Below are 16810 nucleotides of genomic sequence, written 5' to 3' on the forward strand. Positions count from 1 at the left end.
GGCCCCTCTTTGCACAGACCTTTCCTGCTTAGCTCGAGGAGAGATTCTGAGCGCTGTGCAGCAATTAACTAATTAAGTTGGTAAATATTTATTTAACAAGGACAGGCAAGATAGCTAATTGCTCTGTTTTTTCTTTAAGGATGTGGTTTGCAGAGCAGCGGAAGGCAGCCCCACAGCCCCCTCTGCTCCGGTCCCTCCCTTCCCTTCCCTTCCCCACCCCACAAACATCTCCGCAATGTCAAAACCTGCAGCTGACGTGTGTTAATCACAGCGCAGATCAGACCTAGCCTAATAAATAACCACAAATGAATCTCTTGCTGAGGAGTTGCCTCCACACCCTGGGTTCCTCCCAGTGTGATATTTTATTTTAATTTCCATGTAACTCCGGTGGCAAATGATTTCTCCCCCCTTTCTCCTCCCCACCCCGCCACCACAGTGCGTGTCTCTTATCACACATAACCAAATATGGCAGCTTTAAATGGAGCTGTCATTTTTCTCAATTTCACTTGTTGTGATATAATCAAGTAAGGATTTCTGACACGGGGACTCTTAATAGGCTTTCTGACTTGCAGGCTGCTAAGAGAAAAGGCTTGCTTTGTTTTATTATGTTCCCATTCTGACCAGCTGGTGGGACCTGTGGAAGGCAGGAGATGGATCACGAGTCCTGAGCAGTCACTCTGCTTGGAAGAGGGCTGAAATAAGGTGCCCCGTGCCATTTCTGCACGGAGGGATGTTGAAAGTCAGGTTTATGTGTAGCATACACACGCTTTTGCTCACCTACCTGCCTCTATGGCAGGGAGCGAGGGACTATCAAGCACATGATTCTGGCCCATCAGCCCTGAAAGTCCTTACTGTGCTCTACTTTAAGATGAGAAAATGTAGATTTGGTGAGTACACTGGAATAGCTGAGTTTAGGCCAAGTGAACTGAGGCTTGAAGTGTTTCTACTTGATTGCTGCAGAAGAGACACGAAATGGGAAGGACCAAATGAATAGCTCCTTCATTCCTGCCAGAGGAGGCTTGACAGCCGAGGCAGAGGAGCCGAGAGGAGCTGAGCGCCCTCCTGACAACCCTTGCTGCTCTGCCAGCAAGCCTCCCGCTTCCCTGGAGCAGGGATGGAGCAACCGCTGGCCCAGGCATGCCCAGGACCATGGTATGCGTTGCCCTGTTGGTTGTGGATCATCCGGTGACCCCAAATTAGCTTTTCCCAGCTAGATTAGATTCCCAGCTGCCTGTGCTTGGGTTTTGCTTATAGACTGCAGAGAAAGAACCCTGGAGAGGGAGGGATCTGGACCTGCATCTGGATCAGACATGGTCATCCTACAATGTGCACTCTTTGTTTTGGTGAGACCAAATGACTGCAGTTACGCCTAGCACGCGTCAACGTTTCTGCCTTGCCAGGCTGAGTTTTCTTGCTTTCCTTCTGACTTACAGGACCAGAAGCGAGCTCTCCTGCCTGCCTTTTTTAGGGAGAAATGTCTGTGAGAAATGGTGTAGGTAGGGCCGACTGTTTCTGTGAGAGGGAACTGGAGAGCACTGGGGTCCCTTCAGGCTCTGTGTGTGCAGGGCAGGCAGGGTGTGAGGTGTCTTATGGACCCGAACACGGGTGGATCCAGATCCATGCCCATATAGTTCTGCTCCTCCTCCTCTTCCCAGATGTCCTGCACGTTCAGACTCTTCAGTCACGGGTACCTGCCCAGAAAACTGGTTCTCTCTATCTGAAAATGAAAACTTCCAGGAATGACAGAGGAGGGCAAATGAATCTCTCTTGCGTCCATCTGAGGATTTGCAGGAGGCCTTCATCGATTATTGGACATTTTGAACATTACCATTCCAGGAAAAATAGCTCTTCCAATTAACAAAGCTGTATTGGGACCGGCTAAAAATATCTGACAGACTCCAGATATTGTCATTCCTGTCTTCAAAACAGACAGATAAGAGAGAGTTTGTGCCCTCCATGGGAACAGAATATCTTTATTCTTATCCACAACTGTGAATGAAAAGAATATGTAGCAGCAGCCTGAAAATGACTGTAGCTGAAAAGAACCAGAACTACTACTACTGTAAAGTCACAGGAGAGAGTCATTGCCAAGCCTGAGACTTAAAGCTTCCAACGCAATTTCCTTAATGAGCGTAATTTATTGACAAACTGCCCCAGAAACATACAGAAGACATCATCAAGGCCTTAATTACAGAAAGGAACTTTGTTACAGGAGCATCTCACGAGGGAGTAAGAGCCAAGGCACCACCAGTGCCTGGGATTTTCCTGCCAGCTCTGGAATGCCGGGCAGGGATAAGCTGCCCGGGATGATCTGCTCAGGCAGATGGTGCCCTCCACACCTTGCAGGTTCCCATTGCCTCGCTTCATTCTTGAGTGTGTAAACACCTGTGGGAGAAGAGAGGCAGCTGCGCCAGTTTAGCTCTAGATGAAAAAGGGAAGCAGGGGCCTGTAGGGCATCCAGGAAAGCCATGTGGTCGCAGAAGAGCTTTGAGATCACTACCTTTGCCTTCCCGTTGGCATCGAAAAGTCCGTGATCCTCTGTATGGGATGAGCGAGAAGTGCAGAGGGAGCACACTTCAGGGCCTGCGGATGCGTGAGACGGTCTCACCTCTCTGAACTAGCAAGAGGAGCTCCAGCAAGGTGAGCAAAGGGTTACTGGAAATGTGAGTCCCTCCGGGACGCTGGGGGTGTCGTTTCCAGCAGTGTCTGTGTCTCTGAATGCCCTTGGTTGGAGCCCAGGTGCTGGCTGTAGCAGTCACTTGTCTCTCTCTGGGTTTCTGGGAGAAATATAAGGAAAAGCAGAACACAGCAGCAATAGACCAAAAAAAGGGAAAAGGACAAAAAAAGAAGGTAGTGTCTTTCACTGTTTGTACCTCACCTGCTTATACCAAGCACTGTACGATACCTGGGCATGGAAGAGAGACCTTGTCTTAAAGAGAGACTCTGGAATTACACCCAGGAGAACCTGAACCTTTGCTTGGCAAGTGACTTTAAATTGATCTGAAAATGGACGCAGAATGGTCTGGACCACTGATTCTTAACTCATCTATTTATTAAAAAGCTTAATAAGCCAGATTCTCTAAAAGTTCTAATATAGATCCCAAGCTCAAACTCATCTTGTCCTTAAGGATACAGAGATAGGATGTTACGGTGTGGTGGTTCTTCATTTTGTGAAGGACAGAGTTTGCTGTAGAAGGTTTCTGAGATTTTACGGTCCCAGCTGGTGACTGGAGCTGAGAATATCACAGTATCCTAGATATTTTTAGTAGAGGAAGATTTCTGTGCAACAACTATTGCCTTTTCTAGCAACAATTTAGTCTTCGGAAGAACTACCAAGACCTTGTGAAATTCAGGTTTTGCATAAGATTAGGCATACTTCAGTAGTAAAACAGTGTTCTTTAATGGAAATGGAATTTAAAGTGCTGCTCTGAGTCTGGGGAAGGGAAAAAAAGAAAAAGCAGCTATGTTTTGTGGGGACTTCTGTGAAACCAGAAAATTATCCACCACCTTTGGATTAAGCACAGCTCTAAAATGTCAGGACTCCGGTCTTTGATGCTCTGGGTTTCCTATGGCAATTGAAGTTAGGTGTTATTTATTACTATTATTAGTTTACGTGGTGTCACAGACGGGCAGGGTAAGGCAGTGGACTAGGGGGAAATGAGGCCTCTGTGTGTCAAAGCTGATCCCCGGCAGCAGCTTTGGTGTAAAGTGAGCAAACTACAGCGGAGCAGCTGCCGTGCTGGAAGTGCTGGGAAACGGCTGCTGGAGTGGGCTGCATTGAGCAAACAGTGATAGACGTTTTCGGCGCACAACAGAGCAAGGTGCCAGTAAGAAATACGCTGACAGCCTGGCCGAGTGTGATAAAAGGCTGTTTCCACTCTGGCTTTACAATAAAAGCCTTCGCAGGAGCTGTGACTCGTGGGGAACTTCCCGGTTACAGGTGCTTGGGGAAAACGTAGAGCTTGAGGTTTTGTGGTGCCAGGACTGACTTTGTGGTTCGGGGCAGAGGATACGGGCTCCTGTGACCTCTCCCCATGTCCTCCATGGTGGCGTTGAGCGTGCTCAGAGGACAAGTAGTGTGGCTGCCCTTTCCACCCTGGAGAAGGCTGTGCTGCCGGGGGGCTGCACACGCAGGGCTGGTGGTGGTGGGAGAAGCAGGCTCACCAGAACGGCAGGTGTTCAGCTTTTGAGGTCCTTCTCCTAGAAATGTATCCTCCAATCCTTTCTTTGCTCAGATTTTGCTAAATTTGATGGGATTTCAGTGGTAGCAGTGTCCTTGTAAAAATTTAAGGTACTTTGAGAGAAGATCAGCCTGGTTTTTTTTGTTTTTTTTTTTTTTTGCAGTCTGGCCTTACTTTTCAAGGAAAGGTGGTTTGCTGAGAAAAAACAGGAGATTCTGACGCATCCTGGAGATAAAAATATCGTGTTCCCTGAGATAAAAGTAATAATTTGATTGAGTTTTGTAGAGAAGAAATGTTTCAAGGCTGAAGGAAGAAAACCAGAAATATTGCAAACTTTTTTTTTTTCCCTTTTTCTGCACGAAAATATTTTTTTCCCCCACTCTGCTTCATGCAGAGGATCCCAGCCACCTCCCTGCTCAGGAGGGTGCCCCCTCCTGCCCGGCAAGCGTGGTGGGCAGCCTGCTTGGGTGGCCAAGGGCTGCAGACGGGGAGCAGGCGAGGGGTGCAGCACATCCTGCCTTGGGGAGGGCAGAGCCCTGCAATTATCTCGATTTTTCTGTCCATTCAGCTCTTTGTTTGCCTGGAGGAACAAAAGTGGCAGAGGTGGGGAGAAGAATAGTCTTAGGAGATGAATCCTAGGGGGGAGATGCTGCTGGACTTGGTCATTTGTTGCATTTGCTGCAGCCCGTTTCCCCTGCAAGGCTTTTGCAAAGCCGCGTTTACTTTATTTCCCTTTGTTGCTCCCACCAGTTGTCAGCATCAAGGCACGTGTGTTTCTTTGTGTCATTTTCAGAATGGACTACTTAATTTATAGAAATACAAGCAGCTCAAACTCCTTTTTGTTTCCCTTTCAGGGCCGCAAACCTGGCTACTTCTCGTTCCTGGATCCCTTTTCCCCCGGCGTCTGGCTCTTCATGCTGCTCGCCTACCTGGCTGTCAGCTGCGTCCTCTTCTTGGTCGCTCGGTAATGTGGCTGGCAGTGCCTTTTCCTTCCTCGAGGTGCCACCTAGCGTCACGCTCCCACACCCGGGGGGGGATGCATGGTGAGGGGCTGGGCAGGGGGACATCCTCCGGGTCACCAGTTTGGAGGGTGCAGTAAGGGGGACAGAAGCGTCCCAAGCCCCCTGCCCTCCACCAGCTGGGGACTGGGGACTCTGTCAGCAGAGGCGTGTCACCGATGCATATGGCAGCCCCTGGCTGGCCAGGTTAACGGTTGGGCTTGATGATCTTAAAGGTCTCTTCCAACCGAAAGGATTCTATGGTTCTATGGCTGTGACAGGGTGGGCAGTGTGCTGTGATTTGGGAGTGAGCGTGGCCACAGCAGTGGGTGCGGGCGCCGAGAGCTGCGTGGCAAGGGTGGGGAGGGGGTTTGGGAGTGGGGCTGGTGCTGTGCACGTGGGGCTGCTCCCTGTCGATGCTTGATCTGCAACAGATGAACCAAGCACTTGCCTTGAGCAGGAAGGGTGGAGGTTGGCAGGTACCAGCAAATGCATTCAGAGATACTAACGCAAGTTCCAGAATTCCAGTGGTGGTGTTTGGTTCCTCTGGCCCTGTAGAACCCAGTGTGTACAGAAAAAGAAAGTTCATTAATAGCCTTCAACAGCCTCTTGGTTGATGTGCAGAGCCTCGCTTGACAGCTCTCAGTTCCGTTTCCCTATGACTAATTTAAATCAGCCTTAAAATACATCACTGAGTGCTTGTCTGCAGCGTGTTTCCTGTTGAGGCCCAGGGTCCGTGCTCCGATGCTGTTTTTCCTGACCTCCTAACAAACTGCTTGTCGTTGGTGGCATAGATGGGCCTTTTCAGATGGAGTTGAGCTGTGTCCTGGCAATGTGTACCAATGACGTGCTCAGGGCTTGAAGGCTGTTTCAGGACATGGTTAATACTCAATTCTCATTACAAAAATTGGAGCTGTGCTGTCACTGGGTCCCTTGGCATGGATGAAGTTGTCATCTGACCGGGCTTTAGTGGTTCCTCTGAATGCTGTTAGAGCCTCAGAAGCGTAGTTCTGAAGAATCCATTGAATAATGCAGTCTGGTACTCTGTGTGGACTGAGATGTGGTGCCCCTTTAGACCCCTCATCATGTTTTAAACATGATCCTCCAAAACGTTGCCTTTACACGGCTTCCTGCTGGAGATGGAGGTTTGGACGCTGCTTTCTGCTTTGCTCAGCAATAAGGAGCTTTTGACCCTGTGAGTTGCAGAAGCCTCTCCCAGAGCAGTTTTTTTACTGCCAGTGTTTGATCCAACCATAGAAAGTCTGCAGGAAATAGCCTCCACTTCACTGGCATCACAGTGAGGTAGGAGACACAGAAATGAAAATAAACACCTGATTTTTGTTAAATGCTGCATAAGCTGGCAGAGTCCTGCAGCTGTATTGGCAGTATCCCCAAAATGACCCTCCCAGGCACCAGCTTTGTTAACCATTAGCAGTATAATGAACTGCAGAATAGGAATTAGAAGACTTTCTTAGCAACCAGGGAACTGAGGATTGGAAACAGCAAAAAATGAGAGCTAGGCTACAGCCGCTTCCGTGACAGGCTGGCAGTTATTTCAGAGTTCCACCTCTGTCCTGTCCCTGTGAGCGATGAAAGTGTGTGATGCTTTGAAACACCAGCACTTGTTTTCAAACTAAATCCGGGACCTAGACCTTGCTGGGGCAATCAGACCTTCTCAGAGCAGCCATTTGCAGTTATTTTTTTCTTGGTGGTATCATGCAGTCAGGTCTCACACACTTCACTTTTGAACTTCCCATTGGTGCTCATTCTCCAGCAGGGAACACAACCCAAGATGTTTGTTTTCAGTTTCACATCAAGTCCATGTGTATCTGGAATTCTTGTTGTGGTTGTCTGTGGTACAAATCTGCACACAGGGCTCCAGTCTCCCCCCAGCCCATGCCCAGATTTTCGGCAGAGCCTCTCAAAACTTTTGCAAATCTTTACAGGAAAGCTTCTGGCGTCTGAGCCTTAGAGCAAGCATTTCATACAGCTCTGAGCCCTGGGCATCAATTGACAGCAAAGAGTTTCCTCCTCAGAAAAATCTGCCTCCAGGAGAGTTAGGGCTTCACAGCTTTTCTTTTTTTACTATTTTTCTCCAAAGTGCCTCATTTCCCAGTGAATTACCTGAGCTACCCATTTCTTGTCATTCTAGGTTGACGCCGTATGAGTGGTACAGCCCCCACCCCTGCTCGCAAGGCCGATGCAATCTTCTCGTGAACCAGTACTCTCTCGGCAACAGTTTGTGGTTCCCAGTTGGGGGGTTCATGCAGCAAGGCTCCACCATTGCCCCCCAGGCATTATCCACACGCTGTGTCAGCGGAGTCTGGTAAGGAGGGCAGCCCCCCTCTTAAGGGAGGCTTCTCTGTGGGTCTTTTCTGGGCAGAAGCAGGTGGAGGGTGGAGATGGAGATCAGATTCAGTCCGTGGGTAAATCTCGAGTCCCCATCTTCCCTTCCCCTTTCTGTAGGTGGGCGTTCACCTTGATCATCATCTCCTCCTACACGGCCAACCTGGCAGCCTTCCTCACCGTGCAGCGGATGGACGTCCCCATCGAATCCGTAGATGACCTGGCTGACCAGACAGCCATCGAGTACGGCACCATTCACGGCGGCTCCAGCATGACCTTCTTCCAAGTAAACCCCGTTCTTTTGCTAACCCGGGGTAGGGAGTGCAGAGGGCACCCTTTAATCAGATTTAATCAGTCACCCCAGCCTGTCGTGGCTGTTTCATTCCAGTTTCTGGCACAGGGTTTCTGGACCTTTGGAGAGACTGCTGGCTGCTTGCTTGCACAGGACCGGGCAGATCCACAGTGGGTGACGGTGGGATGAATGGTGGGGAGGACAGGGAAGGCAGGATTTTCTAACACAGCGGCTGGCATGCTCTTGGGGTGCTGGAGGACTAGGGTCAGGACATCTGTGCTGGACCCTGGGGGAGCAGATTTTCCTGCTTGGGCTTAGAAAGCAACTGAACACTTGGAGTGTCACCGCGTGGGTGGGAAAGTGGTACGCATCCTTCTGTCACAGCGAAGACACAATACAGTCTTCAGGAGAGGAGCATTTCCAGTCAAATTTCCATGGCTGTCTATGCGGTTTTGATGTGATTTCAGCTTTTACAAGAGAGTTCCTCAGGTTGGGTAAGCAAAGAAATGTTTGCAAACCCCAGGTAGGCTAGCGTATGTCAAAGTGCTGGAGTCTGTGTGTGGTCATTGGCACCAAACACAAAAAAGTCAAGTGTATGCAAACTTATGCGTGCCATTTAGCCCAATTTAATTTTTATCTTCCCTGCTTTATTCAGAAGGGAAATAAATGAGTGGATCTTTTCTGCAGTGCTCTGAATGCACAAAGAACTGCTTGAGGATTATTTATTTATTACTTGTTGAAATTCTGAGGGGAGAGAAAGCTTTTCTCACTTTTTTCCCACCTCTGAGTCTGAACTGAATTGGGAAGCCCGAGAAATCTCTCGAGTAAGCCTGAGCTTTTCAGCCCAACTTTACACCCTTAAGGGTTTGGCATAAAGCTACTTTTAAGCAGAACGATACATCTAAAATGAGTTGAACAGTGCCCAAGTGACTGAGGTGGTTCTGTACGAGGCACTCACTCAGTTCTTTTCAGGAAGGCTTTCAAGTTTAAAAACCCGACTGTGGCTTTGCGCTGCCTGGCGGGTGCTGGAGTCGCTGGTATCAGAGAAGGAATTAGCGAAAGATGTTCCATTTGCAATGTTTAAACTATGTTGGGATCCATTTGCCTCTGGTTCAACCACCAACAAAGTCTGAGGATTTGGGGCTAGTTGAGCTTTAGTTTACTGCAGTCAATGAAAAGATTCCAGTTCTCTTAAGCAGGTATTTTGATTTGCCTTACGAGGGGGTGAACCAGAATCTGGATTCAGGGAGCAGCAGACTCCAAAGAACTTTGGTGCAGCCCCCAGCCCTCAGCGCCCTTCTCAGGGTGACGGTGTTTGGCTCTAATGCTGGTGAAGTGATAAGCACAAGGTTACGGTGAGAGACGATAGGGTGCGAGCTCTACAGGGAGAATTCCGTGGTTTAAATCAGCCATGCACAAGCTATTTATTCTGCCTTTTTTGTGTATTTTTGATATACTGTTATGGAAAATACGTGTTTTTCAAAACTTGAATTTATGCAGAGAGCTTTGCTGGAACCTATTGGAATTAGGCATGCATTTCATGCCCAGCTTTGCCAACAAAGTCTCAAATCCACCAAGATATTCGGGCCTCTAAATCTCATTGGAATAAATGGAGGTTAGGCATCTAAATCCTTTTTGAACCTGGCACCAGACCTGCTTTGACTCCTTTCCCCATTGTGGCCTTTTCATAGTGGTGTCTAATTTGGGGTTTGTGTTAACAGCAGGACGTTCCCACCTTAGCTGCGCTTGCCTCCTTTCTCCTGCAGAACTCCCGCTACCAGACGTACCAGCGGATGTGGAACTACATGTACTCCAAGCAGCCAAGCGTCTTTGTGAAGAGCACGGAGGAAGGGATTGCGCGCGTGCTGAACTCCAATTACGCCTTCCTGCTGGAATCCACCATGAACGAGTATTATCGTCAGCGCAATTGCAACCTCACGCAGGTCGGGGGCCTTCTGGACACCAAGGGCTACGGGATTGGCATGCCCGTCGGTAGGCAGTGAAGAAAAATTCTAGTCCTTCTCAGCTGTCGGCAGAGGACCGGAGCATTTGAAAGGCTGAACCGGCTCTAAAGCCAATGTCACGTCTCACAGCTCTGCCCAGGGTCATTTTTTTTGTCTCAGGAGGAAAATCAAATACATTTGAATTGCTCAGAGCCAGATGTGCGAGACCCTGCTCTGTTCCAGAGCCATGTGACACGCAACTGCGGCTCTTTAAATAATTCATGTGAAAGATGTTTCAAAATTGCTGCTTATTTTCTGCATATGTGCGCTTTGCTGACTGTTTCCCTTTTGAACCAGTGTTTTTGAATCGCTTTGTGCTCCTTGTTTTATCTCAAAGTGCTGTAGAAGTAATACTGTTTCAACTCTTGTAGTTTTTAGCACAAGCTTCTTAACAGCTGATGTTTCTTAAAACTCCAGGACAGAGAATTGGGCAATTCAGTGACTATCTCAGTTAATAATCACGTTTAACAAATGCAGGGTTTTTGTCTTTCAAATATGAGAGCTAGCAACAGAACATCATCTCCCAGGGCGGCACAGAAAAAGGATGTAGTATTTGTTATTCCAAGCAATCGGCTGATCTTTCGGCCAGTCTCGAAGGCTCAGGAAGCCTTGTTCCTGACCTTTAAGCACCTGCACTTAGCAATACAAAGTTAAGCGGAATTGCATAAGAACCATCACACAGTCAGTCACTATAGTTTAGCTAACATGCGTCAGCTTGTAAAGTCACAGTAACCTGATCGTGAGTACAAATCCTTACTTTCAGGACTAAATTTGTTCTGACATTGTCTTGTTAAACAGTGAAACTGTAGCAGATAAGAAGAGCAGAAAGCTGCTCGCTGGGACAATAGTGCAGAGTTACCAGGAGAGCTGCGGTCTTTCCCACGGCCCTGCTTCGGAATCTCCGACAGCAGACATCATGAAAACTGCAGCAGAGCTCAGTACCGAGCGCGGGACTGAGCCTCCTCTACCCAAGAACGTTTAGGCTTGCGTGTATGTTGAACTTGGTGCTGTTGCAGTGCACCAGTTTTAGGGAAGGAGCGTTAGAGCAAGGTTGAAGTTAGAGGCGGGATGACAGGAGAGGGACCTCAGTGGTCTGGAGGAGCAGCAGTCAATGCTGAACTGCCTGTTCAGCCCCTACCCATGAAGCCAAAGTTCCTCCTTGTAATGGACCTCTTTAAATGCCCTATGTGGGTCTTGGACAGGCAAAATTACCATCTGCAAGTGACATGAAGTAGTTGACAGTCCCAGTTGACAGTCCCAGCAGGGAGGCTGCAGGTTTCAAGGGCTTACGTGGACTAAAGTCCCTTCCAAACCATTCACAGAAGAGCTTTTGTAGCTGGGCACACTGGCAGGGCATCGTGGTGGGGAGGAAGGCTGGCCGAGGCGGTGCCTTACCGCCTACCTCTTGGTGTTGCAGGCTCTGTGTTTCGCGATGAGTTCGACCTGGCCATTCTCCAGTTGCAAGAGAACAACCGCCTGGAGATCCTGAAGCGGAAATGGTGGGAAGGAGGGAAGTGCCCCAAAGAGGAGGACCACAGAGCCAAAGGTAAGCCACGCCACTCTCCGGTAGCATGCTGAAGGGACCAGGCGGTAGAAGCATCCTCGCCAGCAGCATAAGGATGAACATCCATCTGCACGTGAGCGCTGCCAGGTTTTCTGCCTGAAAATTACTTTTTCCCCTTCTTCTGACCTGAGATTCCTTCCTTCACAATTCAAGGAGAAAGCCAAACAGCTCTGCTGTGCCTCATGCTGTGTGTTTTTGCCTGGGGCAAAGATAGCGGGAACAACCAAATGACAAATATTGGAGGCATATGGAGGGTAAATTAGCTTCTAATGAATGTCTGCAGCATTACATGGGAAAATGGATGGCTAACGGGATCAGACCAAAATCCTGGGTTCCTTCAAGGGAGATGGATCTCCACCACAGGCCCGCTGGTTAATGGCTCCAAGTGAAAGCGCCTTTTAAACAGCCGAGGGAAGGGACACAAGGACTTTATTAGTACATCTGTAAACTGAGGAGCAAATTCTTTTGGGTAATGCTATGCAAATTGCCATAAAAGCTACCACATTAGACTGATGTCCCAGTGTGACAGCAGTTGCCAGCTTAACGCAGTTACTGCATTTTTTAGTTTTGGCAGTCGCCCTTTCCTCAGCAAGTGCTTTCTGGGAGGCCAGCGGGTCCCCCCATTGAAAGGACAGTCTTCTGATCTTTCTGAGAGCAGAGACGGAGAGCCAAGCTGGGTCTGTGGTAGCTCTCTTGTTTCCCTGACATTGCAGTAGGAGTAGGCGTGTGTCTGGGCAGTTTGTGAGCTAGGCTGGATGTGACCTGTGAGCCATGCTCCCTCCTGGGCAGTGCTGCACCACGGGCTGCCTGGGCTGTTAGTCTCGAGGCAGAAGGTGTTGTCCCCATGCAAGACATCAGGCCTCAGGGCAAGGTGATAAGCTATTAAAGAAGTTGCTTTTGAAGGCAAGCAGGCACATGGGAGTCATTTCCTCCTTGGACTGTGCAAAAGGCAACTCTGAAGTGGAATCTGGTCCGTGGGCTGGTTGGAGATGGCTTTGGAAGGGGGTGGCTGGGAAGCAGACTCCTGGGCTGTTTCTGGCACTACCTGGCGTGCTCTGTGACCCCGGACAAGTTTTTTCTGCTGTTTTGTGCCCTCTGCGGCCTCAGTGCAGGGAACTATGTAATGGTGATGGGTGTGGTGCGGTCCTGCAGTCCTGAGCCTGTTCGTCGAGCGATAAAGATGACATCTTTCTGAAAACCCTGTGCATAAGTATATGTGGAGCCTTGAAGTGGAGGATTTGCACAGAGTCATCCCCTAGATACTTCTTTTTATGCCTAAAATAACTGGAAATGTACTTTTTTTTTGTGAGCATGGCTCAATTTCTCAGTTTGGGAAATGAGGAAGGCTGTAGCGTAGTGGTATGTGTATGTGGAGGAAGGAAATATCTCTCAGGTGAGCTTGGTGTCTGAGGTGGCACCCCAGTAGAATGGTAGAAGGATGTAGAGAGAAGCACTGGCCCTAAATTCAAAATTGAGAGCTGCTGGGAAGAGAGGATGGCCTTTATCTTGGGTCTAAACTGCAGTCTGTGTTTTCTGCCCTGCAATTGCTGTCTTAGTGGGAGCATCTCTCTGCGAAGGGCTGATTTACCGAGTCACTAGATTGCTCCAGAGGCAGTGCCAAAAGAATGACGGAGGAGGAGGGAGAAATGTGACCTGCTAAGTTTTAGAACAAAACAGGTCAGCGATTTACAAGGATTTTGGTGAGATTTTATGTCTAAAAGCCACGCAGAGATTAAGTCAATAAATCATTGATTCTTACACTTTGATTTAATGTTACAGAGGGGAGAGGAAGATTTTTATAGATGTTCTTGTTGAGTAATGGCCTCCTACAGTCACCTCGGTGCAAAGCACCACATGCTTTTTAGTAATCAATCCAATCAGCGGCCCAGTCCACTTGAGACCCAAAAACCAGCAAGCACAGAAGAGAAGAGCCGTTTCTCGGACTGCGTGTGCCGAGGCCGGTGCTGCTCCCTGGCTCCTCACAGGGTCGTGTTCTGCGGCGCCGGGTTGGAGGCACCAGCTGTGGTTTTGGGGACACAGGTTGCAGTGGGAAGCAGGGTGACAGCCTTGGCACACGGAAAGCTCAGGCCAGGTCCTTGAGGGGTGGATTTTCCTTCCAACTGACAAGCTGTCTGAAGTGGAAACTGTGTAGGACAGGGCTGGCAGCTCCTGTGCGTGGGATCTAGTCCCTCGTGAGGCTGCCTGCATGTGCGCATTTGTGGGGTGAACAAGCGTGGGGTGGCTGAATGGCTCCTATGATCAGCAGAGATGGCAGTCATCCTGTTGCAAGCAGTATGTCCAAGGGATGTGAGATGTGTTTTCACATGGAAGGAGTTGGTTCCTCCTCATGGGCCAGAGGGTGCTGGGAAGAGAGCACCAAACCCATAACCAGGTTCTGGGTGGCAGGGACCCCCCTCGGTCACCATATAGTGCCAGACAGTGTTGGGTCCTGGTTTTGTTTGGAGCCTCTCCTTGCTACTGCAATACAAGCAGCTGTAATCGTTTTTCACCAGCGCTTTGTAATGCAATCAAAGGAGCTTTTCTTGGTGCCAACTTCCTTTAAAGCCCTTTCTTGTCTTCTTCATCTCTGCTTCTTTAACAACATTGCTCATCTGCCTTTGCGAAGTTCAAAGCAACTAGAGCTGGGTAAATAATTTGCAGGGATTAATGTGCCCGATTGATCTCTCTTTTTTTTCCTCCTGTTTTCAGTTTGTCCACAAATTGCTTTGTACTTCCCTCCAATGTACTTGCTGTTTATCTGCAAAATCATCATTTCTGAGAACGCGTCTTCGATCGTGCAGTTATTGCAAGTCATCCAGTTTGCCATCTGAGTCATGCGGTTAGCTATTAATAGGACAGTGCTGGCTATGTGTTTTTTGGTCCCTGGCTGGGTATATGCAATGCCAACTAAACAGCAAAGAGTTGGGATTTCTGTACAGCGATGCTTGCAATTTATGTTGTGTCTGCCTCTCCCCAGCATTGTCTCTTCTGCTTTACTGTAGGCCTGGGGATGGAGAATATCGGTGGAATCTTCGTGGTGCTCATCTGTGGCTTAATCGTAGCAATTTTTATGGCAATGCTGGAATTTTTGTGGAGCCTTCGGCACTCTGAACAGTCAGAGGTAGGACCTGAAAGCGTCCTGAGGGGATAGTGTGTGTTTATTGCTATCGGCGGGGTGCTCTGCAGTGCAGTGCTCTGGAGCAAGTAACACACCCAGGCTGAGATGAGCATTATGAGGAATGAGAAGGCTAGGTGCATTGGGCAGGGTCTGACGTTCAGGAGCTTCTCATGCACTCCTACTAAGATCCCTAGGCTGTAGGGATGCTCCAAGGGCTTTTGAAGGGATCAAGGCTGTGTACAATGTCCAGGTACCTTTCCTGGAGACAGGATCATCTGAGGATTGAACCTGCCATGGGTTTGGGTCTCATGTGGATTTGGGGATCCAGAATACAGGAGGGTCTCTGAAAAGAGGTGCAATCTGTTGTGCTAAATCAAGCATGAATATCCAAGCGTTGGTTTCAAAATCCAGTGGCCAGATTAACGACCGAGTCCATAACACTTTGGCATCAGAATCCAGAGCAGATGCAGCGCTGCTGGGCTCGCAGCTTACTTAGGTGAGCAGTATGTCTCGGGTCTGCCTTCCAGGTGTCGGTGTGCCAAGAAATGGTGACGGAGCTGCGCAACATCATTCTCTGCAAGGACAGTTTCCACCCTCGTCGGAGGCGAGGGGGAATGATACGGACTCGCCCCGTTATCCCAGAGGAACGCCGAGCCCGCAGCACAACCACGCTCAGCAACGGCAAGCTGTGCAGTGGGGGCGAGCCAGATCCCCTGGCACAAAGACTGGCACAAGAAGCTGCCCTGGTTGCCCGAGGGTGCACGCACATCCGAGTGTGCCCCGAGTGCCGCAGGTTTCAGGGGCTCCGGGCACGGCCGTCTGCGGGCTCGCCCGCCCAGAGCGAGGAGAGCTTGGAGTGGGAAAAGACCACCAACAGCAGCGAGCCCGAGTAACGCTGGGGCGGGGGGGCGTTGGGGTGGGCTGAGAGGGTCCTGTTCCATTTTACAGAACATGGACTTGTACAATGTCGACTTGTTTTTAAATTAAAAGCAGTTACCCAGCTTCTCCAGAGCAAGGCGGACCTTTGGGCTGACGCGTGGGCCTGGACAGAGGAACAGCTTTGGTTTCGGCGTCCGAGAGGACGCGCGTCTCGCTGAAGCCGACGCAGAAGGAGCGAGCTCCTCCAGCCGGCCTGGCTCCAGCGGTTGTCCCCGTGCCACCGCTTGGCTCCGAGGAGGGAAGGAGGGACGTGGCGGGTAACTGGGGTAGCAGGTATTGCCCACCCAGGGGAACTTGGAGCTTCTCCGCCCCAGGACAGGAGAAAGGACGCTGGCGCCGTCTCCCCATCACATAGACTTAACTGGGGGATGTTCTCAAAGGGCGGGGGGGAGGGTCTTTTTATTTGACGCGGATAAGGGACGGGAAGGGAGGAGTCATTATTTTGTTTTGGTTTTGTTTGGGTACGTCAGGACCTAGTCTCCAAGGCACCAGGTCTCAGGTGCTGAACTCTTCTTCCTTTTCAGAGTGTGGCAGGTGGATGGAGGGAGGGAAGGAGGGATGGGACACGCTCCCCGTGAGAAGCAGCATTTGCTGAAAGTCCATTTGAGGAGTTGTTAAAATACATATATAGATAAATATATATATATACACATAGATATATATATATTGCAATGCCAAAAACCAACCAACGAACACAGTGAACTCAAAGAGGCCTTGAAACGCCTGGAATTTCAGGGGTTCTGTGTCTTTTGTTTAGTTTCTGGGGTTATCTTTTGCTTTTTTTTTCCTTTCTGTTTTCGGGGTGTGGGTGGGGGGAGCCTTTTGAGGAAGGTGAGGCTGGAGCAGGTGAGAGCGGGGTGTGCTGGGGAAGGCTGCCCTTTCCCACCAGCCGAGGGAGGTGGGGTTTGCTGCCCACTGTGGCTCCCCAAAGCATCCATGGCCCGTGCTCTGCAAGTTCCCGAACAAGTGACTCCGAGCTCTGCCCCAGGCTCGTGAGCTCCCCTTGTCCATGACCCACGGAGCACCCTCAGCCTTGAGGGTGACTTACAGCCCTTGTCTGGCAGCGATGATGCCGCACAGCATTTGAGAAAACCATTAGCCCTGGATCTGGTGCAAGGAAAATATTTACTTCCCTAGCAACAGCAGCAGCTCACCCTCTGCTTGGTACAGACGTGGGTTTTACATTGATGAGTTTAATTTTCTGATTGAAAAAACAAATTCTATGCAATTTCTGATTGTAAAAGGAAAGAGATGACAATGGAGAGGGGCAGGGGAGATAAAGCCTTGAGTTGAAGGTACATCCTGTTCTTGAATTGTTTTCTTTTCTTTTTGTCTTGAATGTACTGAAATAAAAGATGTCCTTGTATAA

The 16810-nt window shown here is 49.4% G+C and overlaps 1 protein-coding gene across 2 annotated transcripts in view; it reads left to right on the plus strand.

Annotated features, from left to right (window-relative positions):
• GRIK4 (glutamate ionotropic receptor kainate type subunit 4) overlaps window positions 1–16810 on the plus strand; it is a 203325-nt gene extending 186515 nt beyond the window's left edge. The window contains exons 14-20 of one of the 2 annotated variants that reach the window (XM_063355167.1): window positions 5036–5145; window positions 7332–7505; window positions 7646–7811; window positions 9584–9809; window positions 11238–11366; window positions 14387–14505; window positions 15030–16810. In XM_063355167.1, the coding sequence (XP_063211237.1) occupies window positions 5036–5145; window positions 7332–7505; window positions 7646–7811; window positions 9584–9809; window positions 11238–11366; window positions 14387–14505; window positions 15030–15395 (1290 nt within the window). In that variant the 3' untranslated portion in view covers window positions 15396–16810. Of the gene's footprint in view, window positions 1–5035; window positions 5146–7331; window positions 7506–7645; window positions 7812–9583; window positions 9810–11237; window positions 11367–14386; window positions 14506–15029 lie in introns of those variants that run through there. The other variant, XR_010073621.1, reaches the window with a different exon arrangement.

The sequence above is a fragment of the Chroicocephalus ridibundus genome, chromosome 18, assembly GCF_963924245.1.
Source record: "Chroicocephalus ridibundus chromosome 18, bChrRid1.1, whole genome shotgun sequence".
Taxonomy (NCBI): Eukaryota; Metazoa; Chordata; class Aves; order Charadriiformes; family Laridae; genus Chroicocephalus; species Chroicocephalus ridibundus.